This window comes from Molothrus aeneus, chromosome 15 (assembly GCF_037042795.1).
Source record: "Molothrus aeneus isolate 106 chromosome 15, BPBGC_Maene_1.0, whole genome shotgun sequence".
NCBI classification, from domain to species: Eukaryota; Metazoa; Chordata; class Aves; order Passeriformes; family Icteridae; genus Molothrus; species Molothrus aeneus.
In genome coordinates, this window is record NC_089660.1 from 6,627,058 (window position 1) to 6,653,425 (window position 26,368).

The 26,368-nt window shown below is 58.2% G+C and overlaps 2 protein-coding genes across 5 annotated transcripts; one reads left to right on the forward strand and one right to left on the reverse strand.

The window, feature by feature from the left end:
* Positions 1-1,027: 1,027 nt before the first annotated feature.
* Positions 1,028-10,603, reverse strand: LOC136563192 (cationic amino acid transporter 2-like). The gene is made up of 14 exons (XM_066560432.1): positions 10,584-10,603; positions 9,537-9,919; positions 8,956-9,116; positions 5,394-5,844; positions 5,155-5,310; positions 4,729-4,897; positions 4,346-4,482; positions 3,839-4,061; positions 3,255-3,391; positions 2,815-2,917; positions 2,560-2,702; positions 2,066-2,232; positions 1,439-1,547; positions 1,028-1,182 (listed from the first exon to the last, which is right to left on the reverse strand). Exons 1-14 carry the CDS (start codon positions 10,601-10,603, stop codon positions 1,028-1,030), a joined length of 2,514 nt encoding a protein of 837 aa, XP_066416529.1.
* Positions 9,716-25,884, forward strand: ANXA6 (annexin A6). Of its 4 annotated transcripts, XR_010784586.1 has the most exons (27): positions 9,716-9,825; positions 12,116-12,174; positions 14,733-14,817; positions 15,065-15,159; positions 15,318-15,431; positions 15,539-15,629; positions 15,743-15,822; positions 15,899-15,955; positions 16,104-16,197; positions 16,280-16,375; positions 16,623-16,681; positions 16,929-17,051; positions 17,231-17,289; positions 17,717-17,792; positions 18,682-18,763; positions 18,993-19,087; positions 19,515-19,628; positions 20,010-20,100; positions 20,527-20,606; positions 20,806-20,859; positions 22,769-22,786; positions 23,580-23,676; positions 23,978-24,073; positions 24,351-24,409; positions 25,133-25,255; positions 25,530-25,737; positions 25,775-25,884. XR_010784586.1 is itself a non-coding variant. In XM_066559996.1 (26 exons), the coding sequence occupies exons 2-26, from the start codon at positions 12,157-12,159 to the stop codon at positions 25,587-25,589; spliced, it is 2,016 nt and encodes a 671-aa protein (XP_066416093.1). In that variant the 5' UTR covers positions 9,716-9,825; positions 12,116-12,156; the 3' UTR covers positions 25,590-25,884. The 4 variants fall into 4 exon arrangements, 3 of the variants coding, with proteins under 3 accessions (XP_066416093.1, XP_066416096.1, XP_066416094.1); XM_066559996.1 differs by having other exon boundaries at positions 25,530-25,884; XM_066559997.1 differs by lacking the exon at positions 9,716-9,825 and adding an exon at positions 10,191-10,254 and having other exon boundaries at positions 25,530-25,884.
* Positions 25,885-26,368: the final 484 nt, after the last annotated feature.

Consider the following 26,368-nt stretch of genomic DNA (forward strand, 5'->3'; position numbering starts at 1 on the left):
GCTGGCACCACAAAGACTCAACAAGGAAGCTCCAGATGAGGCCCTTAAGGCTGATCCCCATTTTCCTGCTCCTTTTCCTTCATTTCAATGGGCTCCCAGCTCAGGGCAGACCCAGACCCTCCTAGCATCAGGGCCACTGCATCAGCCACTTCCGTCCTTTGTGCTGACCCTAATCAGCAGCACAGCAGCTGAATGGGCAGCCAGGAAGGCAACGTGGATGTGGGGTCCAGCTCTGACCCACTCACCTCCATGGGGTGGCCACAGGGGGAAATGGGGGAGCCTGTTGTGTCAGAACCATGTCCCACCAGGGCACCCTCTGCTCCACACACCATCTGTGCCTCCCCCGGGGGCTGTAACACAAAGCAGGGATGGCCCAGCAAATCCTGCCTGGTTATGGCTGAAGGGATCAGGATTTCTGGACAAAGGGATGTGAGGCTGGTGGGCTCTGGGATCCTGCTCTGGACACCTGGTACCATGTCCCAGAGCCCCAGAGGCAGATCCTGCGTGGGACCTGGAAGAATGTGCCCGGCTCTGGAAAAGGGGACACTGGGAACTGAGGAGGAGGAATAAATGAGTGCAGAAAAGGACTTGCACACTCTGAAGGGGGGAAAGCCTGGACCAGGCAGTACTTGGCAGTCATGGGGGGGGATGATAGCAGCTCAGGCTGGGTGCCCAGGTGAAATGGAGGTTCAGGGCAGCACAAGAAGCCTCTCCACCTCATTGTGAGCAGCTGAAGGAGCAGGGTGGGCAAGGGAGATTTCAAAGGAAAAAAAAAACCACAAAAACACAGCCCAGTAACAGCAGCAAAAACACTTGAGTGCTTTATCCTCTCCAAACAGAACTCTGCAGGAGCTCACTGTGAGGATTTGGGTTGCTCAGGGAGGTTCACCAGAGTCAGGGAAGCAGCTCCTGCAGCTCTGGCAGGGCTGGCCCCCTCTGTGGGACAGGACCCACAGCCCAAGGGGCTTCCTTGCCCCCTGGGCACAGGATGGAGGGAGCCAGGCACTCAGGAACTGGCCATCCCCTTTTATTGCCCTGGAGCAGGTGGGCACAGGGCAGTCCCACGGGGCTCCAGGGCCACCTCCCTGGCTCTGCTTTGGGGCAGCTCCCAGGGACCTGTCCCTTCAGGCCAGGGGCTCTCAGTGCTGTGCCAGATCCCATAGCCAAAGTAAATGAGGAAACCTGGGAAAGGGCAGAATAGGGTGTGTATGGACTGCTTTTCTTCCTTCCCCTCCCAGCCACCAAGTGCTGGCCCTCTCCTTTGGGCCACATATCAGAGGACACGGTGCTCCCACCGCTGCTGGACATCAAAGGTCAGCATCTCCTCCCTCCCCACCACTGCTCAGAACAACATTAGTGCCAGGGGCTCTCAAACCACCAGCACTCCACCCAGAGGGGCGGGTGCCAGCTCCGGGGCCTCGGGAGTGGCCGTGCTCACCCGCAGCCATCCAGAGCAGGTACCGCAGCCAGGGGGCCGCGCTGAGCCGGGCCAGCAGCACGGCGTTGATGGAGATGCTGAGGAGAGGCAGGAAGGGCAGGCAGGGAACCTGCAGGGAGCACAAGGGTAAATTCCACGGCTAAATGCAGCTCTTTGCTGCTTTGGCTAGTCCCACGGGCAAGGGGAAGCCCAGCCTGGCTGTGAGGCTCAGAGATCCAAGCTGGGAGTGCAGTGCTGGAGAGGGATGCTTGTGGAGGGTGTTTTGCTTGTCAGATCCTGCACTGAGGCAGGATTTGAGGTGAGAGGCAGCAAAGCACTCATAAAAGTAAGCCAAGGTGTTAAGGCCAGGTATCTTTTCACTAAAGAGCAGCCCTGGTTCCTCAGCTGGGAGATGCTCCTTCAGGTCATGGGGGAAAGAACCCTCATGGCCCCAGTGGAAAACCCCACGAGCGACATGCTGCCTCCAGCAGTGCCTTATTAATGTAGGTGCAGCAAAGATGTGCCTGAGCTGCAGCTCAGGGAACAGCTCCAAATGGCCCTTTCCCCACAGGGCTGCAGCACCTCCTGCTGCCTGTGCCCCAGGTCCTTCCTCCTGGGTGCACCCCGAGGGCTGGGCTGGGTGCTCACCATGAAGGATGCCTTGTCCTGACTCTGAGGCTGCCTCCAGATGAGAAGAGCTGCTGCCAGGATCCCCAGGAGAGGCAGGGCCAGAGCTGTGACGCACCAGGCACCCCCAGCCTGCAGGCAGGGCAGCCCAGCAGTGCTCACCCAGCCCAGGGCACAGGCCAGGGCAGCTGCAGAGGGACCACAGTGTCAGGGCAGCTTCCCTGGGCTGGCCCATCCCTCTGCCAGGCTTCCAGGGGGGACAAATGACAACTGGGGGACACTGCTGGGTGACTTCTCGTGGTGGGTTTGGCTTTTCTCTTCCTCTGGGGGGTTTCCTGAGGTCCCACTGGGGCAGCCAGCTGTGTGGCAGTGGGGTGAGGGCAGGAATAAGCCAGGCAGCCCCTGCATCTGCTGCTGGGTGGTTTCCACCAGGCCAGCCCTTGCTAGAGCAGGGATGTCCCCCCAGGGGTCCCCAGGCCAGCTCCCTTAGAGCCCATCCATTGTTCCAGACACACCTGCAGCTGTCAGAGCCCAGACCACCAGAGCAGAGGAGTGAGGGGTGGGATGGGGGGGTGGCTGGACCAGGTGGTTCCACCATGGCTGCACAGCTGGGACCTTCCCCACGGGCGTGTCCCGAGGGCTGGGCTCAGGCCGGTACCTGAGGAGCAGACACTGGGTGTCAGTGCACACCATCCTGCACCTGCCTTGTCCCAGGCATGGCCCACAGCAGAAGCTGGGCGAGCCCTGTCCCCTGTCCCCAGCAGTCTCACCTGAGCAGCAGCACACAGCCAGCCACCATGGAGTAGGCCAGCAGCGTGCCAATGGACATGGTGTCAACCAGGGCCTTCAGGTCGAAGAGAAGGGCCAGGAGAGCTGGGGGGAAGAGAAGCCCTTTCAGCCTTTGAGCAGAGCTGGCAGTGCTGCTGTGCCCACCTCAGTTCATACTCTCCTGACACCCACTGCAACAGAACCTCGATGGACTGGTGATGCTTTGGTCACTAGCACAGTGTCCCATCACCTCCTGCCTGGCAGTGCAGAGAGGCTGGACCAGAGTCTGGGACACCATGGAGGCCAAACGGTCCTCACCCACCGTGAGGAGATCTGTCTCTGGGTGAAGAGACATGGCTCAAACAGCTGCAGTCAAGCTAGAGGAAGGAGGACACCCACCAAGGCCTGCTCACAGCTAAGGGTAACCCAAGCACTCACCCACCTGCCACTGCCCCAGACACCAGAGTTGCCACCACCGGGCACTGACGGCGACTGACTTTGGCCAGAGGCTGGAAGAGGAGCCCATCTCGAGCCATTGCATACAGGATCCTTGGCATGGGGAACATGGAGCCCAGGAGGCTGCATGAGACAGGGGAGGAGATGGGGGAGAAGAGGGGAGGAATGCAGGAGGTGCCATCCTGCCTTTTTTGCCCCTCCAAGGGAGCTCCCTTTCATCTGTATGGTCCATAACCTTCTCAAGGCCATCTAACAACATCATCACCTTCCTCACCATCAGATGAGGGACAGTGTCAGGGAAGAGATGTCTGCAGTCACCTGTGCATGCCAGCCCACTCCTGTGGACATGGAGCCACAGGGCCACTTCCTTCAGTGGCATGCCAATGGGCTTGGCTGCTCTCCCTGATCAGGAAGGGCCAGGGTGGGAACATCCTTGTGTGGAAGGGATTTTAATCAAGCAGGGAAAGCAAGGAGGAATTCAGGAGGGAGGGGTTGGGGATATCTCCTGGATGTGTTCAGCTCCAGTACCTGCTCTGAACCACAGAAATGCCATCAGAGGATGCCCCTCACCTGGTGGTCAGGGCACACAGTGACCCCACAGCCACGGCATACTTTGCACTGCTCCAGCCAATGTACTCAAAAGCCACTGGCAGTGGGCTCGTGGTGTCCAGGAGGTAGTAGGGCATCATCAGGGTGAGGGCAGCAGACACCCCAAAGTAGGCCAGGAAGCAGATGAGAAGGGAGAGAATGATGCCCATGGGGATGGATCTCTGGGGGTCCCTCACTTCTTCCCCTGGGGAGAACAAGCTCAGCTGTAGGAACAGAGGCTCATTTAATGTGCATGGCATGCTAAGAGCCCAGCACAAGCCGGAGAGAAGATCCCATATCCCCCCAAGAGAGAGCACAGAGACCTTCTAGCAAGGACCACTAGATGTTTTGAGCCCCAAGGATATTGGGATAGAGAATGTCTCTGCTTCCCAGCCTCACACCAGTTCCCAGGACTGTGGGGACAGTCACTGCCACTGCCAGCCCAGCCTGCAGGGAGGGTCCCACCAGCAGCACCCCCACCCCACTTACCTGTGGTAGCAATGCAGTCAAATCCAACAAAGGCATAGAAACAGGTAGAGGCTCCAGCCAAGGTGCCAGTGAAACCATAGGGCATGAACCCTCCCACCCCAAAGGCACTGGTCATGTTGTCAGCCATGGACTGGTTCCTGGGGAGGAGGAAGAAGAGTCAGGCAGTGCAGGGGGGTCAATGCAATGGGGACCCAGGATGGGGTCAAGCTGAACATCCAACCTGCTCAACCCTCAGCATCAACCCAGCAGGGCTTAGGATTTTGTCTCTTTGGCACGTTGAGACAGAGAAACAGAGAAAGTGATGTCTCCTGGCATAAAGCACTGGGGGTTTGACTGCCCACCCCCCTCTGAAGGCAGCACAGGCAGAGTGAAGCCCCTCATACCCAGCCTCGTGGGCAGCTGCCTGTGGCAGGTCGTTCTCCCTGAGCTTCCAGTTGCTCATGTGGCCTTTGATGAAGCCACTCACTGTGACAAAGAGCAGGACGAGCACGTTGAGAGCTGTGAGGGCTTTGTTAACCATGGTGGACTCCTTCACTCCAAAGGAAAGAAGCGCTGGAGAATAAAAAAATCAAAACTGGATGAGGTCCCTGGATGACACCAGGGTAAATGTTCCTGGGGAGGGTGGAAAAGGGGGGCAGTGGTAAACTCAGGACAACTTACAGATTTCCCCAGATTCCCTTTCTATTCCCCATTTCTTGCTCAAGAAAATGGCAAAGCCTCAGAGGGGTCAGCCCCATCCTGAAGAGCCCACGGTGAGGTGAGGAGCTCATCCTACCTGATGGAGGGTGGCACAGGGGGAGGCATCCTACCTGCCAGCAGGACCACAAGGCCAGCAGCAAAGGCATCTGGGTGCTCTGCCAGCCCCACAGAGCTCATGGCTGCGTGAGCACCCAAAAACCTCCCCATCTTCTTGCCGAGGAGTTGGTCGAAGGTAGCACTCCAGGCCCGGGCAACACTGGCAGTACCTGGGGAGAGGGGATGGCTGCGTTCAAAGGACACCCAGGAAAGCCACCAGCACATGGTGGGAGGGATCAAGAGGGCCTTATACCGATGACATAGGACAGCAGCAGGTTCCAGCCAGCCAGGAAGGCGCAGAGCTCACCCACTGTCACGTAGCTGTACAGGTAGGCAGAGCCAGCCAGGGGCACTCGAGCCCCAAACTCGGCGTAGCACAGCCCTGCCAGGGCAGACACCGCAGCCGCAATCAGGAAAGAGAGCACGATGCTCGGGCCAGAGCTGGTCTTGGCCACCTCCCCTGCCAGGACGTAGACGCCAGCCCCCAGCGTGCTGCCCACGCCCAGGGCAGCCAGGTCCAGCGGGGAGAGGCAGCGGCGCAGGCTGGAGCCCCCCGGGCCGGCTGGGACTCGCTTCCTGCGGGACAGCAGCTGGGGAACAGAGCGCAGGTGGCTCCAGCACGGCACCTGCAGGACAGGAAAGCAGCAGCCGTGAGGACACTGCTGCCCCCACTGTTTTGCTGCCCCCACTGTTTTGCTGCCCCACTGTTTTGCAGAGATAAACAAAACTCCACAGCTTTTGTGAAAGTTGGAAAGCTGGTATGTTTATTACAGCTCTGGACACATGTGGGAATCGTTCCTTTAAAATGACATGCGTACTTCTGGGAACTTCAGGTCCCTTTTTATCCCCCTCTCAAATCCATATGCATACAATTTCACAATAGGTTCATACAGATTCATTTTTATGAATTTTGCGTGACATTTGCCGCTAGTTCTTCTTTATCAGAAAGAATTCCTAGGTCAGGTTCACCTGCTCTCACAGCAGTCTCTGTCTCTATCACCTTCTGTCTCCTCCCCTTTATCTCTGTCTTTCACTGAAGCAGTTTCTCTGAGCCCAGGCTTTTGCAGTCAGGCTACACAGCGAGCTCCACACTTAAAGATGTACATTCCACCTAAATCAAAATGGATTTCTACCCTGGAAAATTTCTACTCTGCCTCACCCACTGACCACCCTAATGTGATACAAACCCAGCCTCAGTGATGGGCTTGCAGCTCCCATCATCCACAGTGCTCCTGGACTTGCTGGGTGCTGCCTGCTCTCTGTCCCTGCCAGTAAAACAGCCCATTTTGGAGCAAGATGGGGCTCAAGCAGCTGTGCTGCTCTCTCATCCCCAGTGACAAATGGAGCTATGCATGGCTGGGGTTTGTTTGGCTCTGTCCAGTTTGTGAGAGGGGACAAGGACACATGCTTGACCCCTCTGCCAGCTCAGAAATTCCTGTTGCTCCAGCAGCCTCCTCAGCAGGGACACACAGTCAGGATTACCCCAGCTTTGACAATGAAACTATTTGAAATACAGAACCCATGCCAGTCGAGGAAGGATGGGAGATGCTCTGGTCCTAGAAATTGCCTTGAAGTGCACCAGGAAGGACCCACCTGCTCAGCTGGAGATGCTCCCCCAGCACCTGTAACTGTGGGTCAATGGCACAGCTCAGGGGGAGACTGGATCCCCTGGGCCATCAGCCTGTGCAGTAATGCTTTGGCTTGCTGGGGGCACCAATGGGGATGTCAGCCTGGCAGAAACCCCAAATAGTGTGACATCTGTGCTCAGGGGAAGGTGTGCTTGGTATGGCATGCTTGGGATTTGTGTGCCCCATCCTGCACATCCTTTCCCAGGAGCTCCAGGTCTGGACAACCTGCCTTCACGTCCCATGGTGCTGCCAGTACCTCCAGGCTATCTCACAGCAAAGCAAAAGCTGTGCCACACACTCCAAATGCCATCATCTGCTACTTCCATGGCTGGAGACCCTGTGCAGTGGCACATCCCCGTGGCACAGGGGACATGTGATCCCTGCTGTGGCGTGGAACTGGAGGGGACAGGGACAGCCCTGCCCGCACCCAGACCCGCAGGATGAGGCGCTCCTGGTGTCACAGGGAGCTCCAATCTCCAGGACAAAGGCTGTGCCCTGGGGGTGAGGAGGAGCCGCCCCCCAGCATCTCCCCCCCTCTGCACACCGCGATTTTCCCTTCTCCTGCAAACAAAAGACTCACCCCAGCCATCCTTTGCTCCAGCGGCGAGCTGCTGAGGACAGGGAGCACCAGGCATGGCCCCCTGGCGCTGTCCCCTTAAATCCCTTTTGGGAGCACCCTGGCCCTCCCCCTGCTGACCACCGCTCCGGGCTGCACAATGGGAAATCTATGCAGAAATATTTTTCCCACAACGCCTTCCAAATCATACACACAGCCTGCAATGCTAATAGGCTCAGAGGCATTATTGAGGGGGTTTGAATCACTTTTCCAAGCTCCCTGGGCAGGTGGAAAGGGGAACTCTTTCCCTCTGTCCCTGCTCCTTGCACCAAGACCCACATCTTAGTCTATGGAGCTGCTTTTGGAGGAAAATCAGGCAGAGAGGAGCAGTAGCAAGGCTGGGTTGGGGTTTAGGGGTGCATGCACCTACAGCTATGACTGACCCCAGCTGCCCCTGGGGAACACAGAGGGAGGTGAAATGGGCTGCAGCAGCAAGGCAGAGGAGCACAGACCCAGCTCCATGGGATGTTTGCAGCAGCATGTCCAGCTGAAACTCCCCGAAGCAAAATCCTGAGGCTGCTTGCACTTCCCTGGGCATTCCTGGGGTGCAGCTCACAGGGGCTGAGCAGAGGAGTGCAAGCAGGGGCAGGGGTAAGTCCAGGGCTGGGCCTAAATGAGGGCACAGGGCTGTGTGGATGGGGGTCCCAGGTGAGGCTCCCTGGGGCCAAAAAGGCACATGAGTGTCCTTGGGCACCAGCACAGCTGTTCTGCACGGCTGCTCCTGGCAAGGAGAGGCCATGGAAGAAGTGATGGGGTGACCTGGTTGGTCATCAGCATCCTGGGAGAAGAGGACCAAGTCTGGGCTCTGATTAGGTGCTTTGGTGTGAAGAGCTACCTTTGATTTTATTGTAGATAGCACTCAGGCTGGGTCTGCTTACAGTATTTTGAGACAAAAAACTCTCAGGCTGTGGCTCAGCACATTCTCTGGCTTTCAGCTTGCAAGGAGCAGAGGAAGGGAGCAGGAGCCATGGAGGAGGAAAGCAAGGAAGGATCCAGAGCATCAAAAGCATAGATGTACCCTCTAACCACAAAGCTGCCTTGTCCTGGCTCTATGGGGCAGCCCCATATCCAGAGACCCTGTGAGCTGCTGGGCCCTGTGAGCACCTCTGGGGCAGCAGGGCTCAGCACACCAGGGAGAGCAGGGCTGCTGTCCCACACTGCAGCACAGCCTGAACAAAGCCGTGCTTGTCACCCACGCCATCTCACATGAGCGAGGTCTCCAGATAGCAGCGCCAGCCCAGGGGAACATTGCTCTGAGGGAAAAACAGGGCAGGAAGGAGCAGCCAGTGCTGGGAGGCCGTGAGGGTCTCCCCCTGCCAGGCTCCTCCAGGGGAGCACAGCCCTGGGGCTGCATGCCAGCCATCCTGGGGCTGTGCTGCCCTGGACAGGCAGGGCTGAGCAGCTCAGCTGCCTTGCAGCCCCAGAGAGATGCTCAGGCCAGTGGGTACCACCAGGGCTGGGGTGCCTGAAAGGTTACACACCAGCGGCCTTTGGCATCCCCAGGAGTCCCTTGGGGTTCTCTGCTCTGGCTGGTGTCAGACAGCACTGCTGTGGCTCCTGGGAAGCCCCACCAACTCCTCCAGCCCTGCCACGGCCTCTGCGCTGGCTGGGTGGTGGCAACGGAGGTTAAACGTGGGTGAGGCGGGGAAGGAAACAGCCTCAGGGCAGTGCAGGCAACGGTACAGCCTGCCAGGAGCATCCTGGAGAGACTCAGTCTGCATCTCATCCGTGTCTGCAGCACGGGAAGAGAAGACGGGGGGCAAAACCAGGTCATCTTTCCAGCCCAGGTCCTGCCCCGTGGGTGCTCATTGCACAGCCTTGGTCAGCACCTCCCTCCTTAAGCAGGTCCTGGGGGACCAAGGTCAGGCTGTTCTTCCCTCCTCAGACTCCTGCAGAGGGTCAGGGACGGACATTTCCCAGCCATGAGCAGGGAAGGGGTGATCTGGGGTGATTTGGGGTGATTTGGTGCGGGAGGAGGCGGCTGGCTGGCGGCAGGACCGGGAGGCACTGGGGTACCCTGCGCCTGGCAGGAAACCACAGCTGGGGCGACAAGAGGGGCGACATTTCCGCCCTGAAATGCAATCACCGGCATTGCCTGGCAGTGTGCGTGTGGCACTGAGCCACCGCTGCTGGCACAGCGCCCCGCACTCACCAGTGGGGCTCCTGAGCCCGGAGACCCTTCCCCACAGCAGGGTGATTTTGTGGGTGACCCCGGGCCCCGCCGCACCGCGGGTGATTTTGCGGTGACATTGGGTGCCGCGGGCTGAGCCCTGGCACGGCACCGGGGGTGGGATGTGGCCGTGGCAGGCGGGGACAGGGGGCGGTGACGTTGTGGCCGTGAGGAAACAGCTGCTGGCCAAGGACGAGCGCTCGGCCCCGCGCACAGCCCGAGCGCGGCCGCGGCTCCTGCGAGCGCACCCAGCGAGAGCTCCGCGCTGCCGGTCAGTGCCCGCCCGGGCCGGGGCACCGCGGGCTGCGGGCTCGGGGTGCGGGGCGGGGTGCCCAAAGGGGCCGGGCACTTTTGTCCGCAATGGCCTGGGGGGAGGAAAGTCGTGGAAAGCCTTGGCTGGGCTGGGCGGTGAGCTGCGCAAGCGGAGGCTCCATCCAAGGGGTGGCTGTAGGGGGAATCCCTGGGGTTTTTTCTTTTTATGAAAAATCTTTCCCTCTTGGCGAGCCCCCGGGGGCTGCGCTGCCGGTGCTGCTTTTTGAGTGCTGGCCGGCCCCGCTGGGTGTGTCCCGGCCGGGATGCGCCTTAGTCCGGGCTTTGGTGCTGCGGCGGCTGCGGAACCGCCCATCCCTCCTTCCCTCCTTCCAGCCGGCATCCAGGCTGGGGATCCCCCCTGCTTTGGTACCCACCAAGCTGTGCACAGGTAAACGCTGCCCACAGCAGCCCAGAGGCTCGGAGCTCCTCAAGGCCTGGGAGGTTTTTTGGCAGTGGGGTGGGGCAGGGCATTTTGGGGAAGCCCTGTCAGGGGCCCGGTCCGGTGTTTTTAACCCGGGGAAGCTCGCTTTGCTTCAGGACAGCGGGTGGCGGGGCGCTGGGTGTTGTGGCCTCGGGGAGCCCCCCAAGCCAGTGGGGCTCTTGGGGTGCAGCCCCGAGCTCACAGCTCTGGCGGGGCTTTGGAGAGCCTGGACGGGTGCGCTGCTGGCAAAACAGAGGCTTCCACAAAGGCTGTGTGCATCACTTAGGATTTCTCACGGGATCCCCATAACCCACATGTCTCGGTTGTTGGGTGGGGGGCAGGTGTACCCCCATGCTGCCCGACGGACGGGATGTGTTTGTGCGGGGATTTTCCCGGGGCTGCTCTCCCGGGATCCGCGGAGGTGCCAGCAGCAGCGGGGACAGGGACGGGGCGCTACAAGGACAGGTCGGGGACTGGGTGTGGTCGGCGATTCCCCAGCGCTGCCGAGGTGAGCTGGGTGTTCTCAGCCCCGCTGCCTCACGCAGGGAGTGAGGGAGCAGGGCTGTGCCATGCTGGGATCTCCCCACGCCCAGGAGGGTTCACAGGCCCCAGAGGGGCATTACCAGGCTGCTTGTGCCGGGGTGGGACCCCTTGGCACCCACCCAGCCCCCGGCCGCAGTGCGGCCCCACTGCCTGTGGGACCTGTGGGGCTGTCCCCGGCCCGCAGCCACGGGAAGGGGCGAGGCTCACACCCTCCCCAGCTGCAGGGGGAAGGAGGGGTGAAAGCAGCTCTGCGTTCCTGCAAAACTCTCTCCCCTCAACCACGGTGCCTGTGGGCGCTTTTAAAAGCTCCCCGTGCCCAAGCAGGGGCACCCAGCTGTACGGATGGTTGCAGGGCTGGGTCTCCCCTTGCCTGGGAGCCCCTGCAGGGATGTGCAGCCAAGGCAGGGGAGTTCATGTGATTTCTCCTGCCCGCTCCATGGCATGAAACCCAACTCCTCTGGGGTCAGAAATCCCCCGGGGTCGCCCTGCTCCGCTCTGAATTTTTCTGCAACGTGTCTCAGAGGGAGGGTGAAGGAGCCAGGCGGGGCCGTGCCTCAGCTGACGCTCAGCGGTTCATTCATGGCCGGGCTCCATTTTCCAGCTGTTTTTCTCCCTCTGCCAGCTGCTTTTGGAGCAAATGGCGGTGCTGGGGGACTTTCTCTGGGAGGGTGGGGAGAGCCCACACCGCATTGGGTTGCAGTTATAAATGGTGCTGGTGTTAAAAAACAACCTGCAAGTTACCCTGGAAACCGACTGTGTTTCCTGGTCTCCAAGGATGTGTGGGACTGGTGGTGGCCTTGATGGCTGCACAGAAACTCAGATAACAGCTCTGGGGATATTGTGGGGGCTGCCCAGCACCACGAGACAAGGAAAAGTCCCCAGCAGCTGCTGAGGCTGGGATGGCGCCAGGGCTTGGGGCTGCAGGGGAGCAGAAGGGACGTTGAGGGGTGCAGTGACAAGGCCCAGCCCTGCAGAGGATGCTCTGCCTGTTTCCACGTATTCAGTACATTTTTTTCCTCTGGTTTCTCTTGGTACTGACAGGAAACTGTGCAGGCTCTGCTCTGCCCCTGGCCTGTGGGGTTCCCTCAGTGCCAGATTCCAAAGGCTCAGTAAGCACAGGGTGGCTGTCAAAGCCTGCAAAGCCCCTTTCCCTGATCCATCCTGCAGCACCTGGCAGTGCTCTCCCATGGGCACCACCCCCAGGAGGGAGCAAACCCTCCCTTGATTCACAGAGCCTGCAGAGAGGGGCCTTGGCTCACACTGACCTCTCTGTTCCCTTCCACAGCTCCTCCTGGCCCTCACTCCAGTGATTTCCAGCTTTGAACCATGGCCCCCCAAGGAAAGGTAAGGGTGACCTCCACAGGGCAGGGCTGGGCCCAGGGCAGCCCCCAGGGCTGGGGCAGTGTCCCCAGCAGCAGCAGCAAGGATGTGGTGACGTGCATGGACACCGTGCTGCCCAGAGCCTGTTTACATTCCTGCCTCTCCAGCCAGTGCTGTCTGGGTGTGATGCAGATGGGGGAAGTGCTGGGCTGGGGAGCAGGGACAGCAAGGAGCAAAAATCCTTTTGGGACCACAGTGGGATGGGGAAGAGAAGAGGGGCCGTGGGAAGGGGAGGAGAAGAGATGTTGCACTGGGGATTTGGCATTTGATGGAGAAAACTCCTGCCTGAGCATGCTGCAAGGCATGCAGCTCTTTTGGGGCCTTCCCCCTCTCCCAGCTTGGATTACTTCCCACTCCAGACTGGGGCTGGTGCAGTGTGGCAGCTGGGTGAGCAGGTGCTCCCCTGCAGCCAGGAAAACGTCTCCGTGTGGGTGGAAACCCTGTCTCGATGGGCAGGCGTGGCTGGCTCGGTGCAGGCTGCCTGCTGCCAGGGGAGGAGTCCCAGCCCAGAGCCTCCCTTCTGCTCTGCTGGGGCCAGGCTCTGCTTCCCATTCCCTGGAGAAATCCAGCAATCATTTCCTCCAACCTTACTACCCAAAGCTTCCTGCCCAGCTAAGGCAGTGGTTGCTCTGGGTGGGGAAACTGAGGCACAGTGCAGCATTTTCCTGCAGTAGTCCAGGACCCCAAGCAGCCATGGGGTGGAAGAGAGCAAAGCCATGCTGGGAATTTCGCTTCCACCCTCCTGGCCCCAGTGTGGCTTATTTTTAGCTGGGAGGTCCCGGACAGGCCAGGATGACTCAGAGGCTGGAGGAGGGGAGGCAGGAGGCCCCTGGCAGCTGAAGCAGCATGGAAAGTGGGAAGGGGGTATGAAGAGTATGTGGTGAGCAGGATGCTGTTTCCATCCCAGCTGATGTTCCCACACTTGCCTGGGGCTCATTCCCACGGAGAATGCAGGGAGTGTGGGGTGATGCAGAGCACTGAGCTCCTGCCTCAGTTTCCCTTGCCCCAGCAAGGCAGGCAGCTCATGCTTCAATGGTTCAGCAGGCAGGAACACAGCCCTGCTCTTCCTCTCCATTTAACCAAAGCCAACATCTCGACTTCCCAATACCCTCCAGCCACCCTTGTCCACTCCTGCTGCCTCCAGGCACCTCCTTTGCTTTGCAATTTATTTCCATCCCTGTAAGGCATGTGTGTGGGAGCAGCTTGTGCCAAGCCAGGAGGGTCTGGGAGCTGCTGGGAAGTGGGGCTAAATCCAGCTCTCCTGATGAATCACCTGCAATACGATCTGTCCTGTGCCTGCATGGTTCCCTGGAAGGGCAGCATCTCCTCTTGGTCCCTGTCACAGGGGACACCAGTGCCAGCAGCTCCTCCCAAGAGAGCCTGTGGGATGTGCCCAGCTTCTCTCTGGAAAACAGGAGGAGAGAGGCTGGTTTGTTTCTGAAGGTGCTGGGGGGATGTGCAGCAGAGCTGCTGTGACATTGGGATGGGAGCCAGGAGAGTGGTGGGTGTGGAGCTGCCCTGAGTCCATCTCCTTGGGCTCATTCCTGGAGGCACTTCCTGGGTCAGGGACATTGATGCTCATCTTCTTTGAGGATATGCTGGCTTTTGATGTCCATGCTGGCAGTAGGCCTGGGCCTTTGTGCAGCTCCTGAGATGTTAAGGAAGCCGTGCAGCAGATCCAGAGCAGATGAGCCCAGGGAGGTGCACATACCCAGCTGGCACAAGCAGAACCAGGGGAGGATGCTCAGTTTCCCAGAGTGCTGACACAGCTGACAGCCCCAGCTCAGCTCCCAGCCCTCCTGTTTGTCAGCATGACTGCTAAAGAAATGCTGCTGCTCAGTTCTTCCACTCTGTGCCTCTGGTGGGGATGTATCCCAGTTGCTTATGTGGGGCCAGGATGGTTTCACCTCTGCTTCCACCCAGGGTGGTGCTGGTCTCATTCAGAGTCCAGGCTCCCATGGGGTGAATTCCCCTGAACAAAACTGACCTGGGAAGGGGGATTTTGATCCCTCTTTTTCCTGAGGTCTCTGGAGGTGTCATTCCTGGGTAGTCTGAAGTGGCAGAAGAGCAGATAGAAGTGGATCATATCAACCCCCAGGATTCCTCAGGCTCTCAGGAAAGTCTTTCCCAATACCCAGGGTCTCTGCTCCAGCCCCTTGGATCAGCCTGGGCCCCATGGCAGTGCATGCTGGAGCAGGACACGCTGTTGGCAGCTCTGGTGCTTCTCAGTGTTTTCCATTTAGCAGCCCATTTGTGCCTGTAATTTTGTCTCATCCTCAGCATCCAAAGTGGTTCCTTGCTTGCAACAGGCAGTGGAAAATTAATTCCTGTGTAGGGAGACTAAACAGGAAAGGAAACAACTGCAGAGGAAAACAAACCCTTTATGTCTGAACTCGAGCTTTGCCTTGGGCAACCTGAGCCATAAAGGATCTGACCTCAGTCCTGCTCAGCTTCAATTTCTCCTTCCCCCATCCCACTGGGGCTGCTCCTTCCTCTTGTACCTTCTCCCTCCTTTCCCATAGGTCTACAGGGGCTCAGTGAAGGATTTCCAGGGATTTGATGCCAACCAGGATGCAGAGGCCTTGTACAATGCCATGAAGGGATTTGGTATGGATGCTCCTCCAGACTGTCCCAGGGCTGTCCCTGGTGTCCCTTTTTCCTGGGTGCCCCCTATTCCCTGGTTGACCCTTGCATGGCTGGGTGTCCTGCATCCCTTCCCCTCTCAGCTGACTGACTCTCCTGGTTTCCTCTCCTCCCTGGAGCCAGCTTGGCTATGCTTGTTCTCCCAGCCCCTGCTCCAGAGCAGCTCTGAGCACAGCAGGCTGGCTGTGGTGACTCCTGGCTCTCCCCACAGGCAGTGACAAGGAGGCCATCCTCGACCTCATCACATCCAGGAGCAACAAGCAGCGGGTGGAGATCTGCCAGGCCTACAAGTCCCTCTATGGGAAGGTAAAGCCAGGAACACCCCCTGGCCCATGGCCCCACTGCAAACACAACTGGCTGTGGCTGCCACCACCCAGCCCATGCAGGGACCCACCACTCCCTGGACCCACTCAGAGATGCTGTGGAGCAAAGGCTCCCCCAGCCCCTTTCTCCCCCTCCACCAGGACCTGATTGCAGACCTGAAGTACGAGCTGACGGGGAAGTTTGAGCGGCTGATCGTGAGCCTGATGCGGCCCCCATCTTATGGAGATGCCAAAGAGATCAAAGATGCCATCTCAGTAAGGAGGGGGTGGGCACCCTCCCAGGGGTGGGCACGCTGCTCAGAGCCCCTCTGAGGGCGCCCCAGCCAGTCCCAGGGCTCATGGGGCTGTGTCTCTGCCCGCAGGGCATTGGCACAGATGAGAAGTGCCTCATTGAGATCCTCGCCTCCCGCACCAACCAGGAGATCCATGACCTGGTGGCTGCCTACAAAGATGGTGAGGGCTGAGAAAGGGCAGAGGCTGCCCTGTGTCCCCTTGGGCCACAAAAAGGGCAGAGGTGAAGGGATCCAGGTCTCCAGGTCTGACCTCTTCCCTTCCTTTTCCACCAGCCTATGGGAGAGACCTGGAAGCTGACGTTGTTGGAGACACATCAGGCCACTTCAAGAAGATGCTCGTTGTTCTGCTTCAGGTATGTCCATCTGTCCAGCATCTGTAGGTGGTGGGTGCCTGTGCCCTGCAAGGCTGAGCCCATCTCCCTCCTACAGGGTGCCAGGGAAGAGGACGATGTGGTGAGCGAGGACTTGGTGGAGCAGGATGCCAAGGTGAGCCTTGGTGGGTCACTCTGATAGGTGGTATCTGGGCAGGGATGGGGCTGGTGGGACTGGGACGTCTGGATTTAGGCTGCAAAAGGTGGGTGAGTGCCAAGGGAGCACCCTGAGTCAGGCTGTGCCACTTTCCCCATCCCCCCAGGACCTGCTGGAAGCTGGCGAGCTGAAATGGGGCACAGACGAGGCCCAGTTCATCTACATCCTTGGCCGGAGGAGCAGGCAGCATCTCCGCCTGGGTGAGCATCACCTGCGAGCTCAGGGTGGGCCTGAAGGTGCCTTGGCAGCTTCTCCAGGCATCTCCTTGCTCTCATCCCACAGTCTTTGATGAATATCTGAAGATTTCTGGGAAGCCCATTGAGAGGAGCATCCGGGGGGAGCTCTCTGGTGACTTTGAGAAGCTGATGTTGGCCGTGGGTAAGCCAGCCCCACATGGGGATCCTGCAAAAACACACCACTGCCCTTCCTGGGCTGGCAGGGCTCAGCACCAGGGCAGCAGGGTCAGGGCTGTGGCTGTGCCTGCTATCTGGGAGCTCAGGGAGGCTCCTTCAGGATGGGTGGGGATGCTGGATGTGGTTCCCATGGGGTGTGGGCGCTCAGAGGCTGGGGGCACTGGTGGAAGCTGGGTGCTGGCATCCCTCACCACACCTCAATTTCCCTGCAGTGAAATGCATCAGGAGCAAAGCAGAGTATTTTGCTGAAAGGCTCTACAAGGCCATGAAGGTGAGTGTATTTCCCCTTATCTACAGGGTCACCCCAGCACTGTAGGGTCTCCTTTCCATGGGGTGCTGCTGGAGAAGAGGGTGACACAGGTCCATGAGGGTGACCTGGGGTCTCTGCCCTTCCCTCCAAAGGAGTTATTCCTTCAGAGCCAGGGCTGGGTAGAAATCAGATAGGGGGTCCAACATGTGATGGGCTGAGCAGAGTTTCTTGGCCATCCCAGGCCTGATGTGGGGTTGGTCCGTTGCAGGGTCTGGGCACGAGGGACAACACTCTGATCCGCATCATGGTGTCGCGCAGCGAGATCGACATGCTGGACATCCGGGAGGTGTTCAGGACCAAGTATGACAAATCTCTCTACAACATGATAAAGGCAAGTGCTGGGGGTCCCTGCTCACCCTCTAATAGCTGCTGGTGCTGCCTCCCTCATGATGCCAGCGCCCCTGGGAGGGCTGTGCTGGGTTCAGGGAGACCCCTCTCCATGAGCCCATCCCATGGCACTACCTTGTTTTTACCTACTGCATGGTCCTCTGTGTCCATCTGCTTTTCCAGGAGGACACGTCTGGGGAGTATAAGAAGGCTCTGCTGAAGCTGTGTGGAGGGGATGATGAGTAAGACCACCTGTCACCCCCCTTTGTCCCTCTTTGTTCCCTTGGTGCTGGGTACAACATCTGGGTCAAAGCCTGGTGGAGCACCTGGACCAGCAGCACCCACAGTGACTGTGGTTTGGTACAGGGGGCCCTGTGGCCCCTCTGCATGGCCAGCCACAATGTCATGGTCCCTTCTTGGCACATGGGAGCCCTGCAGGGCAGGGCCAAAGCCCTGGAGGGAGGATGCTCTGGTGGGGGAGGTTGGGATTCACCACACATTTCCTCCCATTCCCACCCATCCAGCCCCACAGCAAGCACCTGGTTCCTGCCCCTGCGCCCAGTGGATACAAAACACCCCTCGTGGAGGAGCAAGACAGGGTGAGGGGGGGCTGCTGGCAGGTGCAGGGCCCCATGGCTCACTGTCCCCTGTCCTTGCCCTCCGTTGCAGTGCTGCAGGTGAGTTCTTCCCCGAGGCGGCGCAGGTGGCCTATCGGATGTGGGAGCTTAGTGCGGTCAAAGTAGAGGTCAGCACTCCCACCCCCCTGCACCCCTCTGTGCTGCCTGCCAGCTTGGGACCCCTGGCTGCTCCTCTCTGCCCTGGGGCACAGCCAGCCCCACTCCTCTGCTCTGACTCTCGCTCCCCGGCTTCTCTCGATGCCATTCTCTGGTGCTGGGGTACGAGGCTGGCAGGATGTAACCATGGCAGGGCTGGCTGCCCCCGTGGGCTCCACTAACCCCCTCCTCTCTCTGAGGCCTTCCTCCCTTGGGGCAGCGGGTCCTGCATGTCTCTGCAATGCATCACATGCAGCCCTGGCTCCAGTGCCCACCAAAGAACTCCTGCCCCCTGGGGCAGCCCAGAGCTGGCCAGGGCATGGCTGCAGTATGGGGAGTGGCAACATGCATGCAGCTGAAACTCCCACAAAAGGGTGCTTTGGGATGTGCAGAAAATACACCCTGAGCCCTACATGAACACTGTGAGATGATGAAGATGTGTTTGGAGCATAAGGACACAGGAGGATAGAACTGTAGGGCAGGAGTGGGCGCCCTTTCAGCAACTCCTCTTCTGTCTCTCAGTGACATGGCCAGCCCAGGCTGAGATGTTCCAGGCTAGGGCAGGCAGGTGTAACACTGGGCAGGACACTGAGGCTCCAGGGATTGTCTGTTGCTGTCCTCTTTCTGCTCTCTGCTGGTCTGGCTATGGTTTTCCCCTTAATGGAAGGGGTGACAGTGGTGGGGAGATCCTCACTGATCCCCAGGTGCTTGCACTAACACAGAACCTGCTTTGGCCTCAGCTTGCTGGGTGGCACCTTCCCTCCTCTTCATCTCTCCTTTTCTCCATCTCTCCATCCCTTCATCCCTTCCTCCCTCCCTCTCATCTTGAGGGTGATCATGACCCCCTCTCTGCATCCACAGCTGCGAGGAACCGTGCAGCCTGCAGGAGACTTCAACGATGATGGGGATGCACAGGTGCTGAGGAAGGCCATGAAGGGCCTGGGTAAGTGGGGACTGTGACTTTGGGCCCTTCCTGCTGCTCCTCAGCAGCTCCTGGGGCACAGAATCCACCCTGGCCCCCACAGGGCTGCATGGAAGCCCTAGGGGGAATAGAGACTGTGGGAGTTCTCCCTTCCCTACCGAGTTTGTGGGGGTGGTGATGTGCCCATGATCAGGGGTGACACAGGGTGGCTCTGCTGTCAGTGACACAGTGTCCTCTGCTGTCCTTGCAGGCACGGACGAAGGAGCCATCATAGAGGTGCTGACCAAGAGGAGCAACGCCCAGAGGCAACAAATCATAAAGGCTTACAAGGCTCATTATGGCAGGGTACTGCAGCCTCCATCCCACCCTGCTTCCTCCTGCCCACATCCTGCCCCCTCCCACATGGAGATCAGCCCCTCATTGGAAGGAATCCTGCCCAGGGAGCACTGGGCAGCTGGGGCACACCCACATGCCCTGGCATCACTCCCCCAAGGGAAACAGTTGTCACAGCAGCCTCCCAATCTGGGTGCCCCACCAGCCCAAACAAGGGTGTCCCTTCCCCTTGGCTTGCCCCATCCTCAGCTCTGCACTGAGGACTTCAGAGCCAGAATCTCCCCAGAGCCACCCAAATATGTGACTTCAAACTTCCCCAAGGGTTTTCACAGATGTCTCCAATCCCTAAGCTCTCCTCTCCTTTTTTTCTCTCGTGTTGCCTCAACTGGTCCATCCCTGCAGAAGCAGCTGGGGACTGACCCCTCAAATGCTTTTGCAGGACCTGATGGCAGACCTGAAGTCTGAGCTGTCTGGCAGCTTGGCCAAGCTGATCCTCGGGCTGATGCTGACACCGGCACAGTACGATGCCAAGCAGCTGAGGAAGGCCGTGGAGGTAATTGTCACACTGCTGGTGACCCAGGGCTGCCAGTGCCCACAGCTTCACATGGCCCAGGGTCTCTCTCCTATGGAGATGAAATATCAGCATGAGGACAAAGACCTGGTTTGCACTCAAGACTTGCTTGCCTCAGCCAGCTGGTAGGGGCCAGGGTAGGGGCAAACCAGTGACATGCACTGCTATCCACCAGTCACACCAGCTGGGACCAGCAGTGTACTTGGACACTTCCATGTTGATTCCTACCAGCCCATTTGCTGGATGTAGACTTTTGCCACATGGTTGGCCTGGACCCCTCCTTGCCTGGCACTGCAGGGCAGGGCCATCCTGTCCCCGTCTGGTGTTGGTACCTGCAGCACCCACCATGGCTCTCTCTTCCAGGGGGCTGGCACAGATGAGAGCGTCCTCATCGAAATCATGGCCACGCGGAACAACCAGGAGATCAGGGCTATCAACGAGGCCTATCAGGAAGGTAGGGCACAGGAGGGACAGGGGGAGCACCCAGGTTCTGGGCACAGAGCACCCTGTGCAAGGCCCTTCCAGAGCCCAGGCAAAGTTTTGTCTCTGGGTTGGGTGCATGGCTTGGTGCTGTGAAGGTCTGTTAGTGCCTCCAGCAGAGTGCTGCTCCTCGCCTCTCTCCATCTCATGGTGCCATGTCCCAGCTCTGCCATCAATGTCTCCTTCCCTGAGAGCTTTCACAATGATCCTATCTCCTCCAGAGTACCTGGAGAAGAGGCTGTGGCTATGCTCAGGGCATTAGAGCTGCTGGGGTGATCCCCTCTTCCCTGGGTTTGAATTCAACATCTGCTTAGCCATGCTTCCCATGGGGATCACAGGGACAACAGGCACTGGTGGGTGGGAATCTGAGCTGCAGGGCTCAGCCATCCCTTCTCCACAGCCTACCACAAGAGCCTGGAAGATGACCTGAGCTCTGACACATCAGGGCATTTCAAGAGGATTCTCGTCTCCCTGGCTCTGGTAAGAGCAGCTCTCACTGGGAATTCTCCTCTCCCTGCCACAGGCAGTGCTGGGGGTCTGGAAGGACAGTGGCTGGAGAAGACACAGCATCCCTGCCTGGCTGGGCAGTGCTGCTGGACTCTGTCTGCCACCCCCTCACGTGGGGCTCTCCCAGGAGATGTCCCCTCTCCATCTCCGTGATTTTTTTATCCAATCACAGGGCAACCGTGACGAAGGACCAGAGAACCTCAGCCAGGCACACGAAGATGCCAAGGTAAGACCCATACTGGCAGTGCTCTCATGGGCTTTGCATGAAAAAAAAGGAGAGCATGTTGCATGCCCTGGTCTGGAATTTACATTCTCAGGGAAGCAAATGCTGCTGGGCCAGGGTCTCTGTAAACTGCAGGGGGAGATGCCAGGTGAAATGACCCCCTTGGAAGTAAAGCTCCCATGCCTGATTCCTGAAGCTCTGCTGCTCCAGGCATGGGGAGGGCAGCCCCAAGGAGTTCCCCACCTGTAGGCTGCAGAGCTGCCACTCTGGGGTTCAGTAACACACACTGATGCTGAAATGTGAGCTTCAAACACAGCTTTGGGCTGGTCTGCAGGAGCCACCCCCCTCTGTGTGTTGTGCAGGGAGCAGCCCTGACACTGGGGTGCTCCACACCTCTCCTGGTGTGGTGAGACACCACTGGAGGGGAGGCTGAGCAGCCAGAAGCAGTGCAGGGGGATGTGGGGGCCATTCCCTGGCTGAGCTCCTGGTCCCAGGAGACCTGTGACCCACAGGCTGTGTCCCCTGACCCCCTGCTCCTCAGGGCTGCATCTTTTCTATAAGGGGCTGGGAAGATCTGTGCCGGGTCCAGCCCAAGATCTTGCTTGGCTGTGCTGTGCCAGCACTGGATATTCCAATGCACGGGAGAGCAGCACAGCACAGCTTTCCCAGCAGGGCTGCCACCAGCAGAGGGAGTGGATGCTGTGCTGCCTGTGTGCCTGTCCGTGAACTGCCTGCACCCTGCCACGTTCTCTGCCTGTCCCTCTGCCCATGCACTGCCTGCACCCTGTCACACTCTCTGCCTGTGTGCCTGTCCGTGAACTGCCTGCACCCTGCCACCTTCCCTGCCTGTCCCTCTGTCCATGCACTGCCTGCACCCTGTCACACTCTCTGCCTGTCCCTCTGCCCATGCACTGCCTGCACCCTGCCACGTTCTCTGCCTGTCCCTCTGCCCATGCACTGCCTGCACCCTGCCACCCTTTCTGTCTGTACTTCTGCTCCTGCCTTTTTGGGACTACCTAAAAACAGAGGCCAGACAAAATTAAGGGAATAAAAAGCAGTTATATTCATTGAAGGCCCTTCAGGTATATTTAGGGCACACGTAGCCCCCCAGGGGCTACACCCAAAACAGATGACAGGCCACAGGTTTTCATACTTTTATAAGTTTGCTCCATTTGCATATTAGGGGTTAATATTCCAATTACAGCTTCAGGTAATAAAGTAATTTACCCCAAGTTTGCTCCCCCCGGCTCCCTTTTGTTTACATTTCTTGGGGCCTGAGACAGTAAGGTGTCCTTGATTCCCAGGCCTAGAGAGGAATTGTTTTGTCTTACTAAAATGGGAAACCAGTAGCTAATGGAGTTTAAGTCTATATGGAGTTTAGAGTTATACACTAAGGCATTGCAAGATTACAAATATATGAAAAATATAAAAGCTAAAATCCTAAAGCATCGCTGTCATTCACTGCCTGCACCCCCACTGCCTGTTCTGCTGCTCACCTCACCCTGCTGCACAGGGAGAGCCAGGGATGACATGCACAGGGACAAGCCAGCCAGGTGGCACCTGACCTGGCACCACGCCATGTTTTGTAAGCAAAGCTGCCCTTCCCCTCATCCCACTGGCAGAGGTGGGCTGGTGGGAGCCAGCCTAAAGCCAGGCAAGGATGCTCCAAGAGGAGCAAGCTCCAGCACTGGGGGGGATTCACTTTCTTTGGCCCAAGACCACCCTCCCAAGGTCCTGGTGTAGAGTCCAAACTGGGGGAGGACACAGGTCCTGCTCATGGGGAAGCAGGGGACCTGGGGACAGGTAGTTTGAAGGGATTTTGCTAGACTTCCCTTGCTTTGTCAGGGAGTTATAAAGGTTGAGCAGCACCTTCTGACCCTGTTGTCTTCCTGTCTCTCTCTCTCTCCGCCAGGTTGTTGCTGAGACCCTGGTGAGTGCCTGCCTTTTTGCTCCTCACCCTTCAGCACGTTTGAAGGGATGCTGCAGTCCTGGGGTGCAGGGCTGGGGCTGGGAATTGCAGCCTCACAAGCCAGGCCTTTCTGACCCCATGGGCTGTGCTCACTGGCTTGGGACTCTTGCATCAGGATAGGGGACAAGGGGACAGATGGGACCTGCAATGAGGGCACTTCCTTGCAGTGTGGGGCAGGAGAGGGAGAAAGGCACCTGCCCTGCCCCTGGGGACCAAGCCTGCCTGCTGCCTGCATGTTCCAGGCAGTGTGGGACCCAGGGGTGGCTTCCCTGGCTCCCCAAAAGTGGGCACTGGGGAAGGGGTGACTTTCTCCTGCAATAGCCTAATGGATGAGATGAGCACAGCCTCCCGCTGATGCCCACAGAGGAATGGCAGCCATTTCATTCGTGGGCAGCACTGCTGTGGCCCAGAGTGGCTCCTGTATCTGGCAGCCCTAAATTTCCTCTTCAGCTGGTGTTGGTCACCCCTGAAACATCCTCCACAAAGGACAAAAAAAGTCTTAACCATGAGCATTGCAGAGCTTTTCCCATAAAAACTGGAAAATATCTTTTCTTAGAGATAATCTGTGAGTGTGCAGCTTCACATCCATGCAGAGGAAATGCCTTTTTAGGGGGAAAAAATCCCCAGCTATTTTCCTGCTCATAATCTCTTTACAAAAGGGTTTCCAGTCAGGACTGGCTGTCCCACGAAGAGCTTTTTGACACCTGTGTTCCTCTCTGCTATATCTCCCTCTTCACTCTTTGTTCTCTCCCAGAAACTTGCTGATGTGTCCAGCAATGACTCCAGTGACTCCCTGGAGACCCGATTCCTCAGCATCCTCTGCACCCGCAGCTACCCCCACCTCCGCAGAGGTAGGATCACACTTCTCCATCAGCTGCAACACCAGCGCCTGGATTTGGGCTGGGTGGGAGATGGGGAGATGGGGGTCCCCTCAAGGCTGAGGTTGAGCCCTGTCTCCCCAGCTGTGGTGGGCATGAGGCAGTGGGAAGGGATGGTATGGCCTGGCATTTGAGGTGGCTTGTTGAAGTCACCCAAGCCTGCTCTGGTCCCACCTGGTCCAGAAGTCTCCAGAGCTGAGGCTCCAGTCTCCGGGGTGCCCAGGGCTGGGGTGGAGCAGCTCAGCTGTGACCCTTTCCTCTCCCCCATGCCCAGTGTTCCAGGAGTTCGTCAAGATGACCAACCACGACGTGGAGCATGCCATCAAGAAGCGGATGTCGGGAGATGTGCGGGACGCCTTCGTGGCCATCGGTCAGTGCTCCCTCAGCACAGGGCTCCCCAGGGCAGGCAGCCCCTCCAGCTGTCACTGCCAAGGCAGGGGGGCACCAGATTCCTGCCGGGAATCTCCCATGTTGGGCCATGGAGACTCCCACTGGGGCATGGGGTTGGGGCACTTATGGGGTCCCTAGAGAGGGCCAGGCCTGCTCCAAGGAGGGCTTGTGGCTGAGACAGTGCTGCCACAGCTCCTTGCTGTGCTGTGTCCCCTGGGTGCCATGAACCCTCTTTCTGTCCCCTCTGTGTGCTGCAGTCCGGAGTGTGAAGAACAAGCCAGCTTTCTTTGCTGACAAGCTCTACAAGTCCATGAAGGTGAGGACAGACCCTCCTGGGGCTGGGCTGTGGGAGAGGGCTGGGCTGGGCTCCTTTGGGACTGTGCTTTAACCCCATGGAAGGGATGGAGTTTGTCCTCTGGGTGTCCCTAGGGGAGTAGGGAGGGCTGAGCTCAAACCAACATTTGGGGCTATCAGGAGATGTGTCAGGCTGATGTCTTGCTGGCAGCAAGTCCAGCATATGTCCAAGGAGAGATCACAGAACAGTGAGGGTTGGAAAGGACCTTTAAAGGTTTCATCTAGTCCATTTCCCTGCAATAAGCAGGGACATCTTCAAGACTATTTAAGGCCCCATCCAACCTGGCTGTGAATGTTTACATAGAGGGGAACTCCACCACCTTTATGGGCAACTTGTGTCAGTTTCACCACCCTCACTGTAAAAATTTTCTTCCTTGTAACTAGTCTGAATCTTCTCTTTTAACTTAAAACCATTACCCCTTTTCCTATCACTACATTCCCTGCTAAAAAGTTTGTCCCCATCTTTGTCCCAATCTTTCTAAAGCCCCTTTTAAAGGTCTCTCCAGAGAATTCTCATCTTCAGGCTGAACAACCCTAGTTCCCTCAGCCTTTCCTCACAGGAGAGGTGTTCCAGACTCATTTTGTGGTCTTTCTGTGGGCCACAGCTTGGACTGTGCTGGAGATGCCAGGAGCATCTGTGAGCCCCAGTCCCTGCAGGGCTTTTTGTTCAAGCTCTCCCTTGCAGGGTGCAGGCACAGATGAGAGGACCCTGACCCGGATCATGATTTCTCGAAGCGAGATTGACCTGTTCAACATCCGGGGCGAGTTCATAGACCTGTTTGACAAATCACTGCACCACATGATTGAGGTGAGGGGACAGGGACATCCCTTCCTGGCACATCATCTTGTCTGGCCCTGAGGGCACCTGAGCCATGAGTGGCACAAGGGCTGAGCATCACCTGGGCAGGGGGAAGCTGCCCCAGCAGCCCCAGAGTTGGCTGGTCTGGCTGTAGAGAGGATGTGCTGGCATCTTCCACTGCTGCAGGAATGCCTGGAGGGTGTCCAGGACACAGAGCTGTACCCAGCACTTTGAACCAGGCTTGCCCAGGGCTGGTTCTCTGACACAGCTCTCCCTCTTGCAGAAGGACACCTCTGGTGACTACCGCAAGGCTCTGCTGGCCCTGTGTGGCGGGGAGGACTAGGTGGCACCTGGGGCCCTTCGTGTCTGAGCCAGCACACAGCCACTGCCTTGATGTCACCGCAGCTTCGGGGGCTTCAGGGGACACTCAGTCCCCTCCAGAGAACAACTCACTTTGCGCTGGAAAGCAGCACCACATTGCAAGCAGGGGAGTCTCGGGGAGGGGAGCGGAGGGGTCTGGGCAGGGAGATTGTCTTGAAGCAAAATAGTTCATACCTGAACATGCCACTAAACCAAAGAATTTACCCAGATGGAAAAGACAATTTTAAATCTGATAAATAAAACCTCACTGTTGCTGACCCTGGGGCGAGAGCAGTTGACTTACTGGGGCAGGTTTGGGTGGGACTGGGAAGCCTTGGTGTCTCCTTGCTCCCGTAGGCAAACTCGGGTAAGAGCCCAGCCCCAGCTCCAGGGAGGGCCCTGAAGACACCACAAAACCTCTCTGAGCAACGCTTCTGCTGAGACAGGGGCTGAAAATGCATGTGGGGCTGGCAGCAGTGCAGGGACTTCACCAAGGGCTTCACTTCATGCCTCTGAAAATCCCCGGCAGGGTTGCTGCCGTTGTGTGGATGATGCTTTCATAAACCAGAGATACAAATCAGACTTGATGGCATCCACCCGTCCTCACACGCGGTTTCCTGTGCTTTCAAGCTGCTGAAGAAGCAGTTGAAAGGCACATGCCACACAGGCTACACCCCCAAACAGTTTGTTTGCACTTCCCCCAACACTCGGGAGAAAAGAACTGGAATTTCCAAAAGCGGGAAATTCCAGCACTTTCAATTG

What these genes read in the sequence shown, in the direction of transcription:
- LOC136563192 (XM_066560432.1), bottom strand. Translation starts at nt 10,603, where the DNA reads ATGTGGGTTATGGGGATCCC. An exon ending in CTGTGTGCCCTGACCACCAG is followed by an intron (nt 3,392 to 3,838) that starts GTGAGGGGCATC and finishes TGTCTCATGCAG; the next exon opens with CCTCCTGGGCTCCATGTTCC. An exon ending in GGCTGTGTGCTGCTGCTCAG is followed by an intron (nt 2,703 to 2,814) that starts GTGAGACTGCTG and finishes TCTGCTCCTCAG; the next exon opens with GTACCGGCCTGAGCCCAGCC.
- ANXA6 (XM_066559996.1), top strand. An exon ending in GAAGGCCATGAAGGGCCTGG is followed by an intron (nt 18,764 to 18,992) that starts GTAAGTGGGGAC and finishes CTGTCCTTGCAG; the next exon opens with GCACGGACGAAGGAGCCATC. An exon ending in CACTGCACCACATGATTGAG is followed by an intron (nt 25,256 to 25,529) that starts GTGAGGGGACAG and finishes TCCCTCTTGCAG; the next exon opens with AAGGACACCTCTGGTGACTA.